Source organism: Vanessa tameamea, chromosome 11, assembly GCF_037043105.1.
Source record: "Vanessa tameamea isolate UH-Manoa-2023 chromosome 11, ilVanTame1 primary haplotype, whole genome shotgun sequence".
In the NCBI taxonomy this organism is placed as follows: Eukaryota; Metazoa; Arthropoda; class Insecta; order Lepidoptera; family Nymphalidae; genus Vanessa; species Vanessa tameamea.
The window spans coordinates 8648548-8670309 of record NC_087319.1 but is presented as its reverse complement, the minus strand read 5'-3'; the positions used below and the strand labels follow the sequence as shown (position 1 = coordinate 8670309).

Below are 21762 nucleotides of genomic sequence, written 5' to 3'. Positions count from 1 at the left end.
TTCCTTGTAAATATATTAAATAGCAGCATAGACTGCACAGATCTTTTGGGCAAGCTTAATTTGGTAACACCTAAAACCATAAATCTACGTCGTCAGCCCCTACTGCATGTCCTAACGGCTAAGATATATTATAGGCAGAATTTTTTTCTGATAAGAGCGTCTGCTAGTCTTAATGAGCTTGTCGAAGTTTGTGAAGATTTTGATGTTTTCTGCAGAAATCTTAATAATGTTATGCGATACATGACAGAAATGTTTGCAAAGACATAGTAATTTTTAACTTTTTAACTTGTGGCCTCACTGGCTTTTTAATTACAGACACTTACTTTTATATGTAATGTTGTTTTTTTTTTCATACATTTTCCTATTCTCAGTCTCTTTCATGTTATATGTGAGAACTGTTATTGGCCTAATAGTTATTAAGTATTTGTTATTTTTGTTTATCAACGGCTGTATGTTCTCTAATTAAATAAATAAATAACAATAATTTGGATAACGTAATAATACGTTGTACGACACTTACTTAGATATAAATTAAGCAGCCAACAGCGAACATAATACAAACAGGTGCGGAAAAAAAACAGACAATCATTTACTTTACTTTGGATAAATGTACATTCGTGTTAATTTGAAACACCGCGCTAGATTTTGTTTTCGCAGCATAATAGAACAATATTGATCTCTTATCAAATATTATTCTGAGATATTAATTTTTCTTAACAAAGTTTTATGAGAATCCGTTAATTTGACATTACAATTTTTTTTAAATCTTTAAGCCCGAATAGTAGTTGTTTTAGGTTAAGGCAACTTAAAGTAATACAACTTAACGTCCTTATTAATTTTAGCAACAATTTTGCAAGTATTTCTTCAATAACTTTCAAGAGATTCTCATTTTCATGGAACGAGTTGCTCATTGGCTTATGCTTGAAAAGGTCAGTGTAATTACTGAAACTAAATTATGATAGTGGTCAATCGATACTAATTTCATCATATTTATTGTCCACCAAATTACCCTACAATGGACTAACATTGTCGACTATGACGATGTGCACTAGCGAACGTAATTACCATGACGTGTTAATGTACGTGATTTGTTAGAAATATAAATATATGCCTATTTAAAACTTTAAAATCACACTTACGTGATCCTATTTGCTATAATGCATTGCGGATATAAATTCCTTTGTAAATCTTATTGATTCATTCATGTCACATGTAGTGGGAAAGTAATCTTGGTCCTTAGACCAAAGGTGTTCAAACTTTTTTGCGTGAGGGATTGTTGTCTTCAAAGATAAGGCACAGGTAAGTTATTATATCATACAGGAATTAATTAGAATAAGAATCAAATTTTTAACTAGGGTGGTAGTGCTGCGAACCCAATCCGCTGTTCATTGTTTGAAAACCCCTGACCTAGAGTGTTCGCTAAGCAAGTTTTATACGTCTAAGGTACTACGTGATTCAATATTTTTAAACGTAAATGTCTTATTAACATAGATCAAGCTAATATTTATAGAACTGACTTAACTTGACCTAGTATCATACAATTTAGTGTTGCAATAGTTTCGTAAGAATTGTTAGGGAAAAACCTATTTCGATATAAAGAAGTATTGTATAAAACTGAACAAAATGAAAAATTAAAGTAATTCTCATTATCTAGAAAATGTATACAACAAAGTCGCTGTCTGTGTCTGTCTTTATCAACGTGAATATCTTCGAAACGCTTATTCTAAGAGCGACAAACGAGAAAGATAATTTTATATCATTTGTTCAAAATGACTATGACGGTGTTTTATCCAAAAAACTATATCAGTACCAAAATATAAGTATGAATTAAAATTGTGTACTACCTACTTTTTTTAAAGCTAGAATATTTATTATTTATATCAATTTTGTGTCACTGTGTATTTAACTATTTTAACTAGGCGTATTTCTTACAAATGATACGTATAAAAAGTAATAAGCGATTGCTTTTTTTCCGCTGTTTTATTTTGTTTGTAATTAAGTTCAAAAATAATAGAACAATCCTTTCATGTCAATAGATTATATAACCTTTTCGAACTATAGATAAAAGTTCTGGTACACAAGTTAATCCATCTATGAGATTTTATTACATTTAGCCTATTAATGTTAACACTATTGTGTTATAATTGTCACTAGTTAAATTGATATATTGTCAATTTTAAACTAATTTCGATATTTTACGAATAAGTTTTTAAGTAATATTCAGCTGTCCGTCTTCCTACATTGCAAAAGTTTATTATATATATATTTTCTCAGATTTATAGTATACCCTAATGTATACTGAATGCGAAAGTAACTCTTTCTTCTACCTGTCTGTCTGTTGTTCTTTCACGCCTAAAACATTGAACCCAATTTGACGAAATTTGGTATGACGGAAACTTCAAATTTGGGTAGGATGAAATAACATTTATTTATACCAAGCACCTGACGGCCAATCCCTAAAATGCGTGCGAAGCCGCGGGCGACAACTAGTAAAAAATAAATTAATACAATACGTTACTTGCTAGGATCAATTTCAATTTTATTGTAGTCAGAATTATTAGACTTTAATTTAGTTAAAACATCATTGCAACTGGCTTTATAATTCGGTTAAAACTTTGGTCAGATTTACTTGGCTTCAATGTTATGCTAATAAAGTATGTGCACGGAATCTTTAGTATGAGGAGAGAGTGAGTATATTATGTAAACGGTATTAAGTGTCGGACTAAAGTGGTTCTCATTAAATATAGCTAGCGTATTTCTGTAAGAAATTAAAATATTCTAAGACAACTGTGTTAATATGTAAGTATATTACTTTTAGTAATTAGAAGTATTTAAGGATATGATTTTAATTAAAAAATATATATGCGATATTCAATTATAAATGAGTTTATTTGTTAATTATATATAAAATTATATAAGGTATTTCTAATAAATCGAAATTATAATTATATTTCATAATTTGGACAATATATTAAATTATAAATTACATATATGTAAATACATTTTATTTTAAATGTCATTATTATGATAATGACGATGTCCTCCTGACCGAATTTGGCAATGGCACGACGGCTGAATTCAAAGACTTGGCAATTAAGCAGGACCTACTATACATAGTGCACAGGTTTGTGCGCAATAATCCGATGGGACAGTAAATCCGACCGGTAAGAGTTTAGACGTAAGATCGGCTTTACGTTTTTCACTAGACCACTAGTCTTATATAATTATAAAAATACTCGCTAAGTCTGCGTGACCGATATTTCTCGAAATGTAGAGCTGGCGTTGGCACTTAAACTGTTTTTAACTCGGACTACGCCACATTGCCTAAAGGTAGCTCCGTGAGGGAATGTAGACTAATTAATTATTTTATCTTACATTTTTATATTATAGTAAGGCGAACGGACTAATGGGCCGTCTTATGAGTAGTTATTATCACCCAGAGATTCTGGCGATGTAAGAAATTTTAATTATTCCTTACATAACCAATGTGCCACCAACCCGGGGAGCTAAGGCTCTCTAGCTCAGGGCTTTCTGTAAGTCAGTGTAACTACAGAGTTAACTACCACCTAAAAACATCATTATTATAATATTTTTTATAATGTTAGTTGGCAAAAATCTTAAAGGCACGTTTTGATATTAGTTTACTATTTTTATCCCCAATTGCTGCTACTATTATAAAGGTAATTTGTATCCCAAAAACCGCTTATAAATGTGTGTGTTTATTTTATATAAAATAGCTATGTAGACTGGCAAATAAGAAATCCAATGGTTAGTGGCCACCATCGCTTAAAATCGTTGGCGCTTTTAAAAATATTTACAATTTGTTACATCGCTAATGCGCCGCTAACCTTGAGAACTAAGATTGTATGTTCCTTGTGCCTGAAGTTACACTGACTCATTGACTCTTCCAACCGGAACACAACAATAAGTATTGCTTTTTAGCGGTAGAAAGTGTGATGAGTGGGTGGTACCTATTTAGATGAACACAAAGCCTTACAATTTTTTTTTATAAATGTAATAAACACATATTTAATTTAAAACTTAAGTATCAGGCACTCCAAGTAAAAGATAAAGTAATGTTCGGTTCATTGATAAAATACGATATATTTATGTTTACATAAAACTTAAAAGTTATCTAGTTGCACCGGGTTAACTCCTATGCATTTTATAAATTATGAATCACTCTTTGTTAAATTTGCAGGACACTATAAGAACGAAGTATAGTAGTATATATGTCTATAAGTATATAATGACATAGTCGGGTTTTTCTACGGTGATTCGAGACACGCATATCATAAGTTTACACACGTTGTTTCGAGGCATTTTCAAACGCTAGTTACGAGTGGTTAGATATCTGATTATCGAGTAAAGTCAATTATATTTTTTTTTTTTTGTAAGTGTAACGTGATGAAAGAATATCTATTTTGTGTATTCGGTAAGTTCAATTTTTATTATTAATTAAGTATAATTTGAGGAAAGGGTTGTTAAAAAAATATTTTTATTTGTGTAGATACGTTTTTTTTACATTTATTATAATGGCAATGTTTGGGGTACAGTATATTATAAAAAAGAAATTGGATACTTAAGAAGGAATTTTCAAATTATAATTCTCTGTACTCGTAGGTTAACATTTTTAAGTGTGACGATATATTTTATTTTTATTTTTATAATATACTCAAGTAAAAAAATAATAATTTATGTCACCATACTTTTATTCCACCGTTTCGGAAAGAAATCGGAAAGAACTCGGAAGAACCGGTGAAAGCAACTCAGTGGGAATTACGATATACCCAAGATTTTGATCGAACGTTTAGTCTAAAACCCGTTTTCAAATCAGAATCAACAGGCGACTCTTTTTTTTTTTTAAATTAAATTAAATTCTAATATTGCAATTATTTTCAATGTGCATCATCATTTTAATATACAGTATCTATTTACAGTTTCTTTAGGTTTAGGTAACCAAAAAGTTTTTTGTCGAGAATCTTATTTGACGAAAAACAACGACGCGGCCGGCTTGTATAAAAACGATTATAATCCAGAGACTAGTTATGTAGAAGGCTCATGGGATCCTATACTTCGTAATAGAAGACATTCTGATGACGAGGAGCAAAACTATGAAGATAAGTTGTTTTTCCCGGACGATGACTATGACGATGCCCCCCACAATAAGTAAGATTATTTTGTTTAGTATAATATGTTACGACAGCTAGTAAAAAGTAATATGTGAGTTTGTGTATTTTTCTGGAATCTTACATATTTCCGGAAAACCCTCCTAACCCGATTAATATAAAAAAATTACATTATGTTAAGTAACATTTTATATACATATATAGGCTTTACAATGAAAAAAGATCAGCCACCCCACAATATCATGTCAATATATAAAATCTTATAACATTAAGAAAGTTCCCGAAGAAGTCGAATTCACTTGCATTTACGTGGAAGCAATTGCCGCGAACAACGTGTTTTTCCTGGAGTTATTTACCAAATGCCTTAAAATGTCATGTGAAAGGAGGCAACGCTATTAATCTTGCAAGAACCGGGCAAATAGAACTACTCCATGACCAAATCGTATTGACTGATTCAGTTACTGCCAGTGATGGGCAAAATACAAGAGATAATGTTAGTAAAAAATTCATGCAATTGAACTGACCTATTATAACATGTTAAAAGAAAATATAATAAATATATATATATATGTAAATATGTAAATATGTTAATTGTGTCCTTGGATATAGCGGATGGTTTCAACTGCACAGTATGACCTGTTATAAAATGCATCATAGCTTACAATCTCTGGAACAAATAATGGTAAAAATAAAATACGCAGGCGTTTAGTGCTCAGTGTACCAGGCGGAGATGTATTCTTATCACCACGTGCAAGTAATTGTGACTCAAAAAAGTGCGGTTCAGATATTAGCTGATTCAATAAATACAAATAAGATCACAGTAGACATTTGAGTGAACTAACTAACTGTAAGACTAATAACCACTGATTTTATTGGGTCAAGGAACGAGGAAACGACGTACCCACGAGCTCACCAAAGCAGCGTCAATAGACAGGGAGATCGCAGCTGGTTATAGCAAATGCCTTTTCGCTTTTATAAACTGATAAAGATAAATGAAACCGTATAAGACCATAACATTGAAACAACGTCAACACTAACCAAGTGTTGGTGCTTGAATCTATTAGGTTATGTAAAGGTGTGAATTGATAACGCATTTACTCAAGGAATGCCCGAATTATGTCTTATTTCTTAGACAGCCATATATATTATAAAACTCATTTATTTGCAAAATAGTAAACATTTTCATGTAAGCGTCAATAGAAATAATGTGGACATAGTCTCCGATCTCCGTGTGGACTAATAACACAAGTTATTGTATGGCTATCTACTTCAACTTTGTTATTATTGAAATCTGTAAAGGCATCTGGCATTGTAATCCAATAAAATCCAATGCCAGATTTTTTTACATCATTATTTTCACTCATTTTTTTAACAGTTTACCTAATCCACAAAATATTGAAACATGTATGAATTCATGTCAATATGTGGACACTAACTACGATCCCGTCTGCGGCACAGACTACGTCACGTACATCAATTTGAACCAATTAGAATGCGCCATGAATTGTGGAGTAGGTAAGTTGAAAACATTATTCACTTAATAATTGGCAGTATTTTTTAATTCATATAAATATTTTAAATGCAAAGTCACTCTGTCTGTTACGCTATCAAGGTTAAGCCACGTAACCGTAACCAGTTTGATGAAAGATGAAATTTGGAAAAAGTTTAATCCTCGAGAAAGGACATAGACATTTTATTAATTCACACCTCGAGGGGGTTAAATTGCGTATAATGTAATATAATTTGTGCAGTATGAATTTTATTAAATTTTAAATTTTGCTGTGGTTTCAGTGAGTATGAGTATGTTATAAAAACAATACTAAAAAATAAATATCGATCTATATATATCTACATAATATATTTTACTATTATGTGTTGTCCGAAGGAAGCGCTTATCTAATATGTATATTTATATTAGAGTTTATTCAAGGCACTAATATGAAGAATTATCTGTCAGATTTGAATAAATATGTTTGCAATAGATAGCCTTTATAACATCATGCTATTAACTTAAGGGTTCCTTAAGGTTAACCATAACAGTCAACTGATTTTGCAAAACAGTATATTTTATGTTTTATGAAGTCGACATTATAGATAAAATGTATCCGAGTTAAACAACAAAAAAGTTAGATAATTGTAAATAAATCAATTAAGCAAAATGTTATTGGTAAGCAAACTTATATTTAACTAGCTTTACACGTGAATGATATTTATACGCTTGCAATTATGTGTGTTTGTTTTTATATCTCATATTTGTATTTTATATTCCACCCTCTCAGTGCACTTTTATTTCATACTAGGTAGCCATTGTTTTTCCACTGGATCAAGCTTTCTCAGTATTCATTTATAATTTACTTGGTGGTAGGGCTTTATGCAAGCCCGTCTAGATAGGTACCATCCACTCATCAGATATTCCACGACTAAAGAGCAACACTTAGTGTTATTGAGTTCCACTTTGAAAGGTGAGTGAGCCAGTGTAACTACAAGCTTCTAACGGTTGGTGGCGCGTTGGCAATGTACGGAGAGATTAATATTTCATACAATGTCAATTTCTATGGGTTGTGGTGGACACTAGGCGACCTATTTGAACGTCTAACCTATATTATAAAAAAATACGTTTGTTTTGCTTAGACATAAAACGTAACATAGACAAATGTTTAAAAGTTACACTCCTGTACAATGTTATTTCAACAAATGTTTAAAAGTTACACTCCTGTACAATGTTATTTCACCTCACTGTGTTAGTATGGATGAAAGTTATATAATATATTACAGTAAAATAATAATAATAATATTATTTTGTTATTTTTAGACGTACGTATTCGAAAATTGTCACCATGTCTCGGGTGGTCAGAAACTACCACAACACCGACGACAGTAACTCAAAAAGAGATGTTAAAATCTTGTTTGTTATTATGTCCTTCGACACAAGAATACAATCCTGTATGTGGTACCAATAATATTACATATTATAATTACGGAAAGCTGTTCTGTGCCCAAGTATGTGGTGTAGGTAAGTAAGTTACTTTTTATTTAAGCTACACATAATATTTTAGGTACAAATTTGTCTGCGTAAAAGGTACTGACTGAGATATTGTTATTAAAGCCACAAGGAATATATATTCTTATATTATAGTTGGTTGTGCGTTAACATTGTAGGGTGTAGTATATAATCAGTGAATTAAATATCTTAAAACTACTATCACAAACACTATCTAGGGGTTCATTCTTATGTGTATACATATACTCGTATATATATGTGGTCGTTAGTTCGTTTCGATTGCAACGCAAATGTGTATGCTAAATATAGCTTCCGATACTTTATGCGAACTATTTACCTCCTATTTAAATTAATATTTATTATAGATGGATTATAAAGTAAATGATCACGTTTTCTGTTATTATTGAGAAAACCATCTTGACGCTACTAAAACCACATTTTATGTAATTTAGATCCTATTAAAGTATATTTTAAAATTTCCGCAAACATATTTATGATTTTCATTGTATTATATATAAATATATATATAATTATATATGTATGTACATATACTTATTAACTATTCAATTCCAGAATAGAAAAATCTGAATAATATTTAAAATGTGTAATGATATTTATAAATCTGAATATAGTAATATTGTGTTTCAGATGTCCAATTAAATCGTCGTTCTCCGTGTCCAAAGCTACCTAAGTCCACAACAGACTCATTTGTTGCCTCGAGATCTCTAATACCTTACGAGCTAACTAAAGAATTCCTCTTATGCTTACAAATTTGCCCAACGACACCGGAATACGATCCAGTTTGTGGTTCCAACCAAAAGACCTATTATAATATAGCTAAATTACAGTGTGCTAGGAATTGCGGAATCGGTAAGTCTATCCCGTTAAATTCAGATATATATTTTTTACCACTATACATATAAGATATCCTCTTCTTACTATAGAGAGAGAGTTCATACGAGTTGATTTTTGTAGAACACTGTGTAACCAAAAACGATTTAAACGAAAACGTCTTAAAAAATCCATCAATATGAAGCAAGAAAAAATGGTTTAATAAAAGTATGCCACCTATCAACTGTTGTAATTCAATCAATTCTAATTGAACTCTCAGAATTTATAAAACGATTTTGAATGCACACGGCGTTATGCACACATAATATATATTAGCATTGACATTAAAAATATGTTCGTAACTTTTCAGATGTGACCATTTTGAAACGATCACACTGTTCCACTCAAATTTCAACAAGCTTAAATAAAGATGACGAAACAGACTTAAAGAAAACAATGATGAATGAATCGCATGAAACAGATCAGGATTTTACCGTCCCACAAGATGTATTAGACAGAATATTCAGTACCAACGAAGGAGATGGTGACATCGTCTTCATAAGAAGTTAAAAAATATGAATGTTTTTTTTTTATTTTAATTTTAATAATTATTACGTTGCTTTATTTAAATAATAAAAAATATTGTGGCAACTAAAATACTACGGCTACTACTACTAGACGGTTATATAAACAAATGCACTTCGAAATCTTTTTATATATTCTGTGAATATGATTCAACCGTATCGTATAAAATATTATTAACTAGTTATTATAATAATTGAACATGTCATTATATTTAGATATTTAGGGAGACATTGCATAAAATCATTATTTGGAAACAATTACTAAAATGTATTTTTTAATTTATTTCCTATAAGTAATTAGGATCTTTAAAATGATATAAAACGTGTTGTTAAATGATTATAAATAATTATTATCGACGATCCGTTGCTTGAAAGTGTATTGTGTTAAACATAATATTAAAAAACATTTAAAAAATGTTTAATTTTGTTATTATAGTGCCATTTATTTTAACAATAGTAAACGCTAACCAGAACATGAAGCAGTTTCGTACGTATTTATTATTTACTGATTAAGTGACCATCTGATCTCGTGTAGACAATAGCAATACTAGTGTAACAATAAATAATAAAAGTGTGTGTAATATACATATACATATGTGTTTGTTGCGATAAAATTGATCATATCACAACTTCTGACGGGCTTACTTATTTTAATTACAATAATAGCTGTTTTACAGAAACCAATATTTAAATCTTGGGTCTATATATATATTTTTTTTTTAACAGAAGGTTTCGAAATACCATGCTTAGGCACTTCATCTGAATGTTTAAAGCAAACACTTCAAGTAATTTTACCCGAATTTATACATGGAATTCCTGAATTAAATATCACGTCGTTAGATCCTTTTGAAGTAGACAGCTTAGTTTTAAAACTCTCTGGAGACATTGTGATCGAGTTCAAGGAAGCCTACACAAAAGGTCTTCAGAAATGCATAGTCGATTATGTAAGGTAAGTGAAAAGTAATATGTTTTATTTTTTTAATAATCGTTTAATTCAATATAGTATTATAAATATTTAAGAAAATAGAAATGGATTAGTGAAAGCAAAATGACTGTTAGTTAATTATACGTGAAACAGTGATGCTGCCTGGTAATAATAACTTGCAGGCGCATCAATAATATTTATATATAGAAAAATATCCGGTTGATATAAATACATCAAAGTCATGCATCATATGAATGAAAATAAAGCGGATGTTTGAAATTTTAATTTTTCTATACTAATATTATAAAGAGGAAAACTTTGTTTGTTTGTAATGAATAGGCTCAAAAACTACTGGACCGATTTAAAAAAATCTTTTACCATTCGAAAGCTACATTATCCACAAGTAACATAGGCTAAATTTTATTTTGGAAAAATAGGATTCCGTAAGATATTTTGGTTTTTCGGACACAAGGTGTAAAAAATCAACCAAAAAAGTTACTTATTTTGCGTACTCTGCCTAAACTTTAAAAGATAGAACCATAAAATGTTCAAATTAATAGTAGATCTTATAAATATCTACAAAAAAGTCCAGGACACACTATACCTATCTATGTCGAGTGAGGCACAACAACCATTTTTTTATTTAAAAATCTTGATTTTTTTCGACTACAATTAAACGCATTTATTTTACTCATGCTATTAATCCTCATCAAAATAATTTCTCTCAGGAATGAAACAGTCAACGAAATAAACAATTTAATTATGCCAAAAAGTACCGGGTGAAGTTAAGTGCTAAAAATCCATAGACACCGTCACTAACATCGAGGACGCAGTGCACTACCTCCAGGAATTTTTAAATTCTCTGAACCCCGCTGGGCTACCACCTCATGAACTGTCGTTAAAAGTTGGCACGCCGATAATGCTTCTCAGAAATTTAAGCCCCCCCAACATGTGTAATGGCACGAGACTTCTTATAAAGGAGCTAAAAGATAATTTAATAGTAGCGAAGATTATTATCTCCGGCCCTGCAGCTGGTGAATTAGCTCAGAATACATATAGATTTGCCTATACCCTTCAAGAGGCTCCAATTTCCAGTAAAAATTTCTTTCGCACTAACGATAAATATCCCAGGGCCAAACCATCAAATTAGTAGGAATTGATTTACGAAAGTAATGTTTTACGCATTGGCAACTTTACGTTGCCCTATCACGGGTTCTCGACCATCAGTATATTTTGTTACCTAAAAATAATTTAACGTCAAATGTTGTTTATAGAGAAGCTCTACAATAATTACCATAGCTATCTATCTTAAAACAACGGGTGGCACTCCGGGACTGCTGGCAGAAGTGAAAACTTAGTATTAATTACATTTAAATATTTTCATCATTAACAACTTTAACATCCACATAAAGACAATCTGTGCAGCCTGCGGATAATGACTGCGTCGTCGATGTTAGTGTTGGTGTCTGTGAATTGACCTGGGAATCATTTTGCTGACCGTGTCTTTCCTGGGTAGGCTTTTTGCAGCGGTAACCGATATCCACGCGGGCGGAGCCGCGGGCGACCGCTATTAACCATATAAAAATATATTCAATGTACACCTACAGATTTGGTCGATTTACTTCTTAATTATATGTATAGAAAAAAAATGTCGGTAAATAAGTTTACAAATCAAAAATCAAGTCGTAATATAACTATTTACATCACATCCATGATCTGTATAGTTTTATAAAGTTTTCATAATTTTCGCAAAGGTTAAAAAAATCATCTTCTTACATCTATTTATTTTAAAAAAAATTGTATCTTTAAGGGTTATGTTGATTTCCGTTTGAGATACGCAATCCTGTCACAAATCCGAAATCTACGCGCACGAAGTCGCGGGCAGAAGCTGGTTTTAAATAAATTCAATGGTTTTTCGTTTCGGCTTACTCGTTTAGTGTTTAGCAAAATCTTTTTACAGACAAATAGAAGAAGAAAAATTCGATGTTCAATTTGAATGCAACCTGATAAGTAGAGGAAAATACCGTTCTTCAGGGAGTCTCTTCACATTCCCTATTAATGGAGAAGGGGAGTCCACAATCAAAACTAGTGAGTAACATAAGGTCTTTTTTTAAACTTCACTATAGTGAATGTATCTTGTTTAACCGATTGATAGTTATCTAATATTACTAAAACTAGTTATAAAAAGTGGGGAGTAAATCTTCAAAAGGTATTATGTCATATGCCTGTATAACAAAAACAATCCTTAAATAAAGGGTGAAATTTTCAAATTAAAATATTTAAATGTAAAGAGGAAAACTTAAGTTTTTTTACTTAACATTTATACTCCGAAAAACGATGATTATATTTTAGATAGAAAGTGAACTACTCACAGAAAATGTATATATTTGTAAAAACAGAACAGAAGGTGCTTTTAGTTCGACAAAGGGATTTGTCGAATATTCAATAGAAAATTGAATCAATAAATATAAAATTGTCCAAATTTTTTTGTAAATGATCTTGACCTGATCTACCCTGCGCATACAGAATTGCAAACGAATTCCATATCGTTTAATTCGTCGTGTCGTGTCATTAACGTATTACAGTATTTTAGGAAGTTTGAAGATACGCTCCGTCTTACACTTGTTATCTGTGACAAAAGCAGATGGTAAAAACTACGTGCAAATGAAAAACATAAAAACGACATACACTTTTGGAGGTCGCGTTTTTTACAACATGACAAACCTTATCAAAGGAAACCCTGAAATGAGTAAGTATCAGAATTATTACGTGTACTTCTTGCTCTTTTGCTATGGAAAGGACAGCGCATTTTTTCTATGAATCTGTTTATTTATAATCCTATACGTTCTTGATTTTCAGGTAGAACAATTTTGGATTTCATGAATCAAAATTGGCAAATAGTAGCAGAAGAGTTTGGCAGCCCAATAATCGAATATTGTATCAATTCTATAATGAATAACCTAACAAAGTTATTCAATGCGGTTCCACTATGTAACCTTCTTGTAACGTGAGCCTTAAATATAGTATTAACCATGTTGAAATATAAATAAAATATTGTCAGCTGTTATTGTTATTGTTTTTCTTCATAAATATTTGTTTTTATCTTAGTTCAAAATAAAGGCGCTCTTGTCGACAAACTTAGGCTACAATTACAATTAGTATTGTTTCATTTGGTATTTTGCAAGGATCCCATTAGGTTTCACTATGTTTTTCATTTAACAATGTATTATTAACACTTATTATTTAATATTTTTATTTCTATTTTATACTAAAACTGGCTGTCGCAAGCGGCTTTGCTCGCGTGTAAATTGTATATAAATAATTTAACAAACACCACATATGTGGTTTAACTTTCGTGGGCTAGATCTACTAGACTGCTCGTAAAGCTCACTCTCGAAGAGGCTATTTAGAACTTTCCATGCGAAAAACAGTCTTCTATCAGGTCTACTCCGGTCATTTTAAAGATTTGACCTTGTGCTTCATTAATTGTCATGGAGAAACAGACTATAAGCGCGAACTGTACTCTTTTGAGCTTAAAAATATGTGTGTGTGTCTTATGTTTAATTCATATTTTCAATAATTACATTGTGTAATATGGTAATGCATGGCGAGACTACCTGTAAGTATTAGAACTTTTGCCTTGATAATTTTGAAATGTAATTTTTATTTTGGATGTGATATTGTATCTTCTGTTGGTTGTCCTAATGAAAATAAAATAAAATAAAATAAAAAGGTATTTTGAAGGTATTAAAGATATTCGTGGAATATACACAGTTTTGTAATATACACAAGCTTTTGTGTCTTATATTTTGTATCAGCTGTGTTATGTAATATATATTAATCTAATTATATTATTAGTATTGCGATTAAACACTAAATAAGGTACTACTGATAAATAAAACCACAGTTTAATTTCACATTATTTAATAAACACATGAACATTTTATGACATATTTTTAGGCTCGTCACGATAATTCTGAATCTAAAGTGGGTGAAACTACGGCTATTAATATAATAATATTAAATGTATATATTCTAAAACCTTCTCCAGAACGTGAAACGGGTCTTCTGGTGTAGATTTCATTTTATATTGTGAAAATATAACTTAAATATCCAAAACAATTATGGTTGGAAATTTTACATAATATAAAATGTGTTTTTGATACCAGTGTCAACGTAATAATAAAATGTCGTGTAATTTATAAATGAGTGTTTTTTAGTAAAAACGATACAGTCATGTATGTACAGTATGGTTTTATTAAAAAATAATATACAAATAACTACAGAAAGTGCGATACTTGAATGATTACTATAAGGTACGTCGTTGATACACTAACAAACTTAAGAATTAACTGAATATTTATAGGGAACATGTCGTAAGCAGATGTCTTCATTGGCCACAATTCGACTATTTCCATAAAAGCTTTAGCTTGAATTCTCATTGCTTTCGGCAAGTCATAGTCCATTACTAACTCGTTGACCAATATTTTAGTAGCATTACGTTCCGAACTCATCATATCACAAGCGTAGGTCATTAGGCCCATTGTAATAAATTCGATTATACATTGTAATGGTAATGCTATAAATGAATGTAACATTTTCAAAGTACGGTAGTAATATATTGAACTCCAAAGAGTAATTATAATATAAGAGAACGTGAACACGACGATCATTGAATTCTGAAATTCGAAAATTTCATTGATTAAGTTATTCCCTTCGCCGATGATTTTATACGCTTCAGCTAGGCGAATTATCTTCTTATTTTTCGTTGCTCGCCCTTTGTTATGATAATAAATGTCTTTATTTATATTATAAATAACTACTTTTGTATTATTTTCATTTTGTAAGTTTATACAATCGGTTAAATATTTATTAAGAATTTTTAATCTTATAGTCAGTATTTTTAATAATATGTAAAAAGAAAACAATAGGAGATGACGGTGAAAATCCATACTGATAATAGATATAATAAAAATAATATTAAAATAACCAAATGATTCTAGTGCGATAGGACTAAGCGATAATACATAAGCAATAATAAATACAAATATCAATACTTTTAAATGATTTTGAAACTTCTTAAAAAACTCTTTTTTTCTCGATAAATTCAATAAGCAATCGATTTTGACAATTGCTTTAATTAGAAGTATGTTTTTATCACTTAAATTTATGAGTATAAAAGTATATATAACATATTGAATTGCAACTATCAACATCGGCAATTCTTCTAGTAGATTCACAACTGTTTCCACATCAAAAACCTCAATTTTTGTCCAATTATATAAGGATAATAAACAATAAACAGTAAAAAAAGTAGACACCACGCAGATTCCATAAATTTTCATCATTTTGTTAATAGGTGCCAGGCGATCCCCTTTTAAGTGAAATCGAAATATTCCATAACAATTTTCCAACTTCAGTAACGGATCAATTGAGCTAAGAAATATAAGTACTTCATCGTTTTTTATTTTCTTGTTATCCATATTTGTTTTTCGTTATATTATGAACTACTGAGCTTGCCTATTATATACATATGTATATCTGCTCCACACTTGGAAAAAATACTTTTGTAATAAGCGGCATTCCATCGCTTACAAAGTTAAATAAAGTTAATTTCCATTACTGTAACGAGTTTGTAGGAGTAGGGCACAAAACAATAGCACTTAAACAAATCAATCAATTTCGATAAGTCATTAAACAAACATTTACATTTGTGTGTCCATTTTCTAATAGCATTTAATTCGTGTTCTTTTATTTTGATCTATTTCATTTAAAAAGTTAACTTTAAATTAGCAACGGTAGGAGAGAAAATGAGTGTTTTAGAAGTCGAAATTGAAATCTTCCCTGTAGTCGAAGATGTTATTTTTGACTCTTCCAGGTCGCAATTAATAATTTTCCAGAACATTTTAATTTTATCTGGTGCATCAAATCTTTTTTGTCTTATGTACAATGACTTGACTGTATGGCATACTCGTTTGAATAGTTTTGAGTAGGCACTAACATAGCTAATGAATGATAAAAGACCTGTTGTATGATCTTTCATTTTTGTGATCTTCACAAGTTTCTAGAATTGACTGTCTTAGAACTAAATATTGCATAAAAATCTTTTTTAATTAATTTAAAGAAATCGTTATATAGCACATTTGAATTTTTATTTCATTTTAAATATGAGAGCTTTGCCATGAACTTCTCCATTGGATACGTATTGATTGGAACACATGTTTATTTTAACTCGTTATTTTTTTTTTTACTTGATAATTAAGCCAATTGTCCACAATGATCAGAACTTACCAATTTATAATACACCTATATTATGGTACAAAGTTGGTAAATATATTGTCATTGTTGATTCCATGATTCTATTTGGCTTTAAAAATAAGTTAATGAGGTTATACAAATATAATAATGATCTAAATTTAATATATGTAGTATAGTTTTGTAATATACTTAATTACGATGTGTTTCCTAATCATAATATTGATGACGATAAACCAACATTTTCTAAGTCCCAACTCACTGTGCTTGCTTGTATATTTACTAGTTTATTATAGTTTATTCTTATATGACACACTCACATTCACTTAACTGCCATTTTCAACCTGATATTTCATCCAGGTCGAAGGACCATAAATAAAACACCACTTGTTCACAAGACAAAGATAGTTTAATAATTTGTATCACTAATCTAATATTAGTATTACCTTTGACAAAGGATAGCGTGATTCAGAAAAAGTAATAAATTGAACCATGATATGTTTTGATACATATAAAAACCAAATAAATGTTTAAAAATTATACAGCCACCGTACTCTATTTTGGACAGCGTTATATTCTATAAAAAACAGTTTTAAAAACACTGAATGCAATAAATAAACTACAATTTTAATAAGAAATATCTTTACTTTACAACAAAAATATGATTCGAATTCTCACTACTGCTACTTGTAATCACTTAAGTTACTAACATTAGATAGTGTAAATTTAACATTTACCTTATTTATGTAATTTTACGCATATTCATATAAAGTGCGAAATTTGTATGATGACTATAAGGAACGTCGTTGAGACACTGACAAACTTAAGAATTAACTTAATATCTATAGGGAACATGTCGTAAGCAAATATCTTCAATGGCCACACTTCGATTAATTCCATGAAAGTTTTAGCTTGAATTCTTATCGCTTTAGGTAAATTATAGTCAACAATTAACTCGTTCACTAATATTTTAGTAGTGTTGCGTTCCGAACTCATTACATCACAAATATAAGACATTAGGCTTATTATAAAAATTTCATAGACGCACTGCACTGTGAATGCTAGCAGTAAATTTAATTGCTTTAAAGTACGATAGAAATATATTGAACTCCATAGTGTGATAATGATATAAACAAACGTAGATACGAGTGACATGAAGTTCTGAAATTCGAAAATATCATTAATCAAGTAATTCGCTTCACCGATAATTTTATAAGCTTCGCCAAGACGAATTGTCTTATTATTTCTATGAGAAGCTCTACTATCGTTTGAAGTATAGTTTAAATTTTCATTTGATATATTAATATCGATGAAAGGAGAAGCATTTTTTTGATTTTTTAATTTAATTAAATCTATTAAATGGTTGTTAAGGATATTCAATCTTACAGTCAGTATTTTGATAAATATATAAAAAGACAATGATTCGAGGTGAAGTGGAAAATCAATTCCAACGGAAATTATTTGATAATAGTTTCTTTCATTAAAGATATCAAAAAAATCTGGAATAAGCGAAAATGTGTAACTAATTAGAAATAAAAATAACAAAATTTGTACATCTTTATGGAAATTCTCGAAAAAATCTTTTTTCATTGATACATTTAATATACGATCGACTTGAGCAAGTTTTTTTATAAGAAGTATGTTTTTATCATGTAACTGTAACGATATAATGATAAATATAAAATACTGCAGTGCCATTATTAACGGGGGAAAATTTTCTAGTGCATCCACAATTGCCACTGTATCAAAATTCTCTATTTTAGAATAAGAATAAAAACACAGAACACAATACGGGATAGTAAAAGCAAACATAATACAGATTCCATAAACTTTCATCATTCTGTTTATTGGTCCCAGGTGGTCGTCAAAGATATGAAATCTGAATATGCCATAGCACCTTTCTAACTTCAATAATGGATCAATGGATTTAAGAAGCATTAGTACTTCATTGTTTTTTGCATTCTTGTTGTCCATATTTGTTTTTATTTGACGAACTCTACTCATCGTTCTTTTGTTTGTTTGGGACTGTTACACAGCTTGCCTGCACATCGTATACAAAGAAAGGTCACCATTAATGTCATTTCGATAATTCAAATTAATTCCATTATTAAAACAAGTTTTTAAGATTATTGGACAAGGGGGAGTGAAATAACACTTAAATAAATTAGTCGATTTTAATATATTATTCAAGAACCCCTTACGATCATGTAACTTGTAATACCATGAAATTTTTGATTATAATGTAGGACCCTAATTGAAAATACGACTAGGTTATTGTAATTGTTTATACTTTTGTAATGTTGTTAATTTTATTTTTATTTAATTTCATATTATTAAGTTATAATATATTCATCTTAATTTTTACAAGCGCTACACACATCTTATTTTTAAGTACATTATCACACAATCTTACTACTTACATATGGATGTTAATAGTTGATATTATTAAAATTTTCAATACTTTTCCTTTAGTAAAATATATGTTTTCAAGGTACAAGTTGAATACTGTAAGTTGTTCAGATACAATTATTAATTAATTTAAGTAATGATTTCCGCTTACCCGCATTCATCGTTTTAATAATTTTCTTGAATTTTATCTCTCCGAATGTTATGTTAAGCTTGCAGTACATTATTTCAACCCATAATTATTTCAAGCTTATCCACGATTAATCAAAGTATTTTACTATTTATTATATAACTATTATATAATATATATATTTATTTATAATATAACTGTACTTCAGAGACTTCAAAAATGTTTCTGCAGAACCCAGATAACTATTTTTTAATTTTAACTCACAATCATTAGTTCAGATCAATTAACTGTAATTACTTAAACTTTGCTAGTGTTTTTGAATGTCTATGTTTTGATTGTGACATTCTAGTCCTGACTGAAAACTGAAATACTTAATCAAAACTTTTGTCCTTGACTCCATCGTCACTAATATAGTTCTATTTTGATAGGTGTCAAGCTTGTAACGAATTAAACAAACTTTTCGTTAACATCACCAGCGAATTGGCATCTAAAATGATTTTTTTTCGTTTTTGCAAACACACAGCCTTCAGTACCACCCCATTTTTAAAAGTGGAGATAAAGTTTCTTTAAATAATTATCGACCAATCGCTGTTTTGCCTGCTTTATCGAAGGTCTGACTGAAGACTGGTCAATTATCGTGTAAAGTACAAATTAATTTCAGCTCTGAAGTTTGGTTTTCGTGAAAATAAAAGTACAGCAGGTGCAGCTCATGGATTGACGAGTTTTGTTATTGACCATCTGAATGACACAAATGACATATACTCAACTTCAATTGTTTCGTGCTCGGACGCAATTAGTTAAAATAAATGATTATTACAGTGATACCTATTTAATATGATGTATCACAAGGCAGTTTATTCGGACCTACTTTATTTATTATTTTTTTAACTGCTTGTGCAATTTGTCTCCTTGTAATGGTATTATCAATTCTTATGGATAATACTGTCATTTATTTTTGCGAAATCCTCGGACGATCTCCAGAAAATAGCATAAAAGAGTTTTAATTCTGTTCATTATTGGCTTCACTCATTTTCTAACACTAAATGTTTCCAAAACTAAACTAATTACTATTCTATCAGCCCAATCTCTCAACCGAAATCTTCTTGAACTCTGATTGCCCACTCTTGTTTTCTTAATCATTGTTGGCAATGCAATTCCATATCCTCAACCGATAATATCAAATATCTTGGCCTGATATAAAAAAATTTTTAAAGCTTGGTTTGATCTTCGCGACATTGCTAATAATTTTATAATACGAAACATATATTTCGCTTTATGTCAGTTTTTAATTTCTTATGTCTATACATAAGAAATTTTTCGTCAGCACAGAATACCCCTTACATAAATAACAGATTAAAGCGCCGTAATGATCTCACTTGTCACGTGCTTTTTCGAAATTTAAATTTATCGAACATTTTTATCTATTTAAATCCTTATTTATACGACAAAATTAATAGAGATATATTTATTTAGAAGATGCAAGATACATAGGAAAAAAATATAACACATTTTCTTCTTTATAATTATTACGAAGAAACTAACTATCTTGTTAGCTTGTGTCTGATGATCTGAAAATTACATTTAAGCACACATACATGAACACACACACAAACACCCGTACATTCATCGGCAGCGCTTTTTTGCATTTTCGCTTATATAAAATTACGTTCTGTTTTTTTCTTGTTGCTTCTTCTTTTAATTTGTTTTTACTACTTTAAATTACACTGCTATGCATGTATTTAATATCACCTTTAATTTTCTTTAATAAAACTATATATTTTTCACTTAACTTTAACATACTGCGGACTGTATACTTGACAACATGTAAGGCTTTAGGCATCATCTATTAATAAAGTAGTTAATTATACGTAACGTATAGAAAGTAATACTGAGTCGTATGACCACCCATGAAAAATGTTCCATAATCAAATGATGAAGATTAAGGAGCATTTGTCATGGTTGGTCTATGGTGGTATTTTTTGTTGTCGTTCACTCCTTTATTTTTAGTATCTCGTGTATCATATTTTTAGTATACCATGTGTCATTTTTGTAATATTATAAGAGTATAATTATTTTTGGATTCAATGTATGATGTTACAAATATAACAATTTCCCTTGTAGCTTATATTTTACTGAATATAGTTATTCGTTACTCGTACAATGATGAAATTGTTATATATGAATACAAGGTTTTTTTTTCCGGTAAAACTATTTCCATCACGTATTGAATTGTAGAAAAAATTTAAAATAATAATACGCAATTATAATACATAATAATAAGTGATCAACATAAATACAAAACAAATAACATATCTAATACATATATTTAATTCATGACTTGTCAACGTTATTACTTTCTTGTTTTTTCTATCACCTTTTTCATTTCTGTAATTGCTACGTCGTACCGTAGAAGATCTATACATAAGTTATAAGCATATTGATTAAATTTGTTGATGTAGTGGAAAGCATTTAGTAAATGTTAGATGATTAAAATTTATACT

General features: G+C 29.9%; 4 protein-coding genes across 4 annotated transcripts; 2 read left to right on the top strand and 2 right to left on the bottom strand.

Moving 5' to 3' along the window:
• The first annotated feature begins 4272 nt into the window (after positions 1–4272).
• On the top strand, positions 4273–9816 carry LOC113402527 (follistatin-like). The gene is made up of 6 exons (XM_064216280.1): positions 4273–4435; positions 4941–5169; positions 6505–6644; positions 7942–8142; positions 8779–9000; positions 9332–9816. Exons 1-6 carry the CDS (start codon positions 4408–4410, stop codon positions 9529–9531), a joined length of 1020 nt encoding a protein of 339 aa, XP_064072350.1. The 5' UTR covers positions 4273–4407; the 3' UTR covers positions 9532–9816.
• A 203-nt stretch (positions 9817–10019) lies between these two features.
• On the top strand, positions 10020–13523 carry LOC135193518 (circadian clock-controlled protein daywake-like). Its single transcript, XM_064216322.1, has 5 exons — positions 10020–10032; positions 10212–10494; positions 12431–12558; positions 13064–13219; positions 13330–13523. The coding sequence occupies exons 1-5, from the start codon at positions 10020–10022 to the stop codon at positions 13479–13481; spliced, it is 732 nt and encodes a 243-aa protein (XP_064072392.1). The 3' UTR covers positions 13482–13523.
• A 1227-nt stretch (positions 13524–14750) lies between these two features.
• LOC113402526 (uncharacterized) lies at positions 14751–16193 on the bottom strand. The gene is made up of 2 exons (XM_064216321.1): positions 16180–16193; positions 14751–15483 (listed from the first exon to the last, which is right to left on the bottom strand). Exons 1-2 carry the CDS (start codon positions 16191–16193, stop codon positions 14751–14753), a joined length of 747 nt encoding a protein of 248 aa, XP_064072391.1.
• A 1294-nt stretch (positions 16194–17487) lies between these two features.
• On the bottom strand, positions 17488–18779 carry LOC113402524 (uncharacterized). Its single transcript, XM_026642806.2, has one exon. The coding sequence runs from the start codon at positions 18727–18729 to the stop codon at positions 17488–17490; it is 1242 nt and encodes a 413-aa protein (XP_026498591.1). The 5' UTR covers positions 18730–18779.
• Between the last annotated feature and the right edge of the window lie 2983 nt (positions 18780–21762).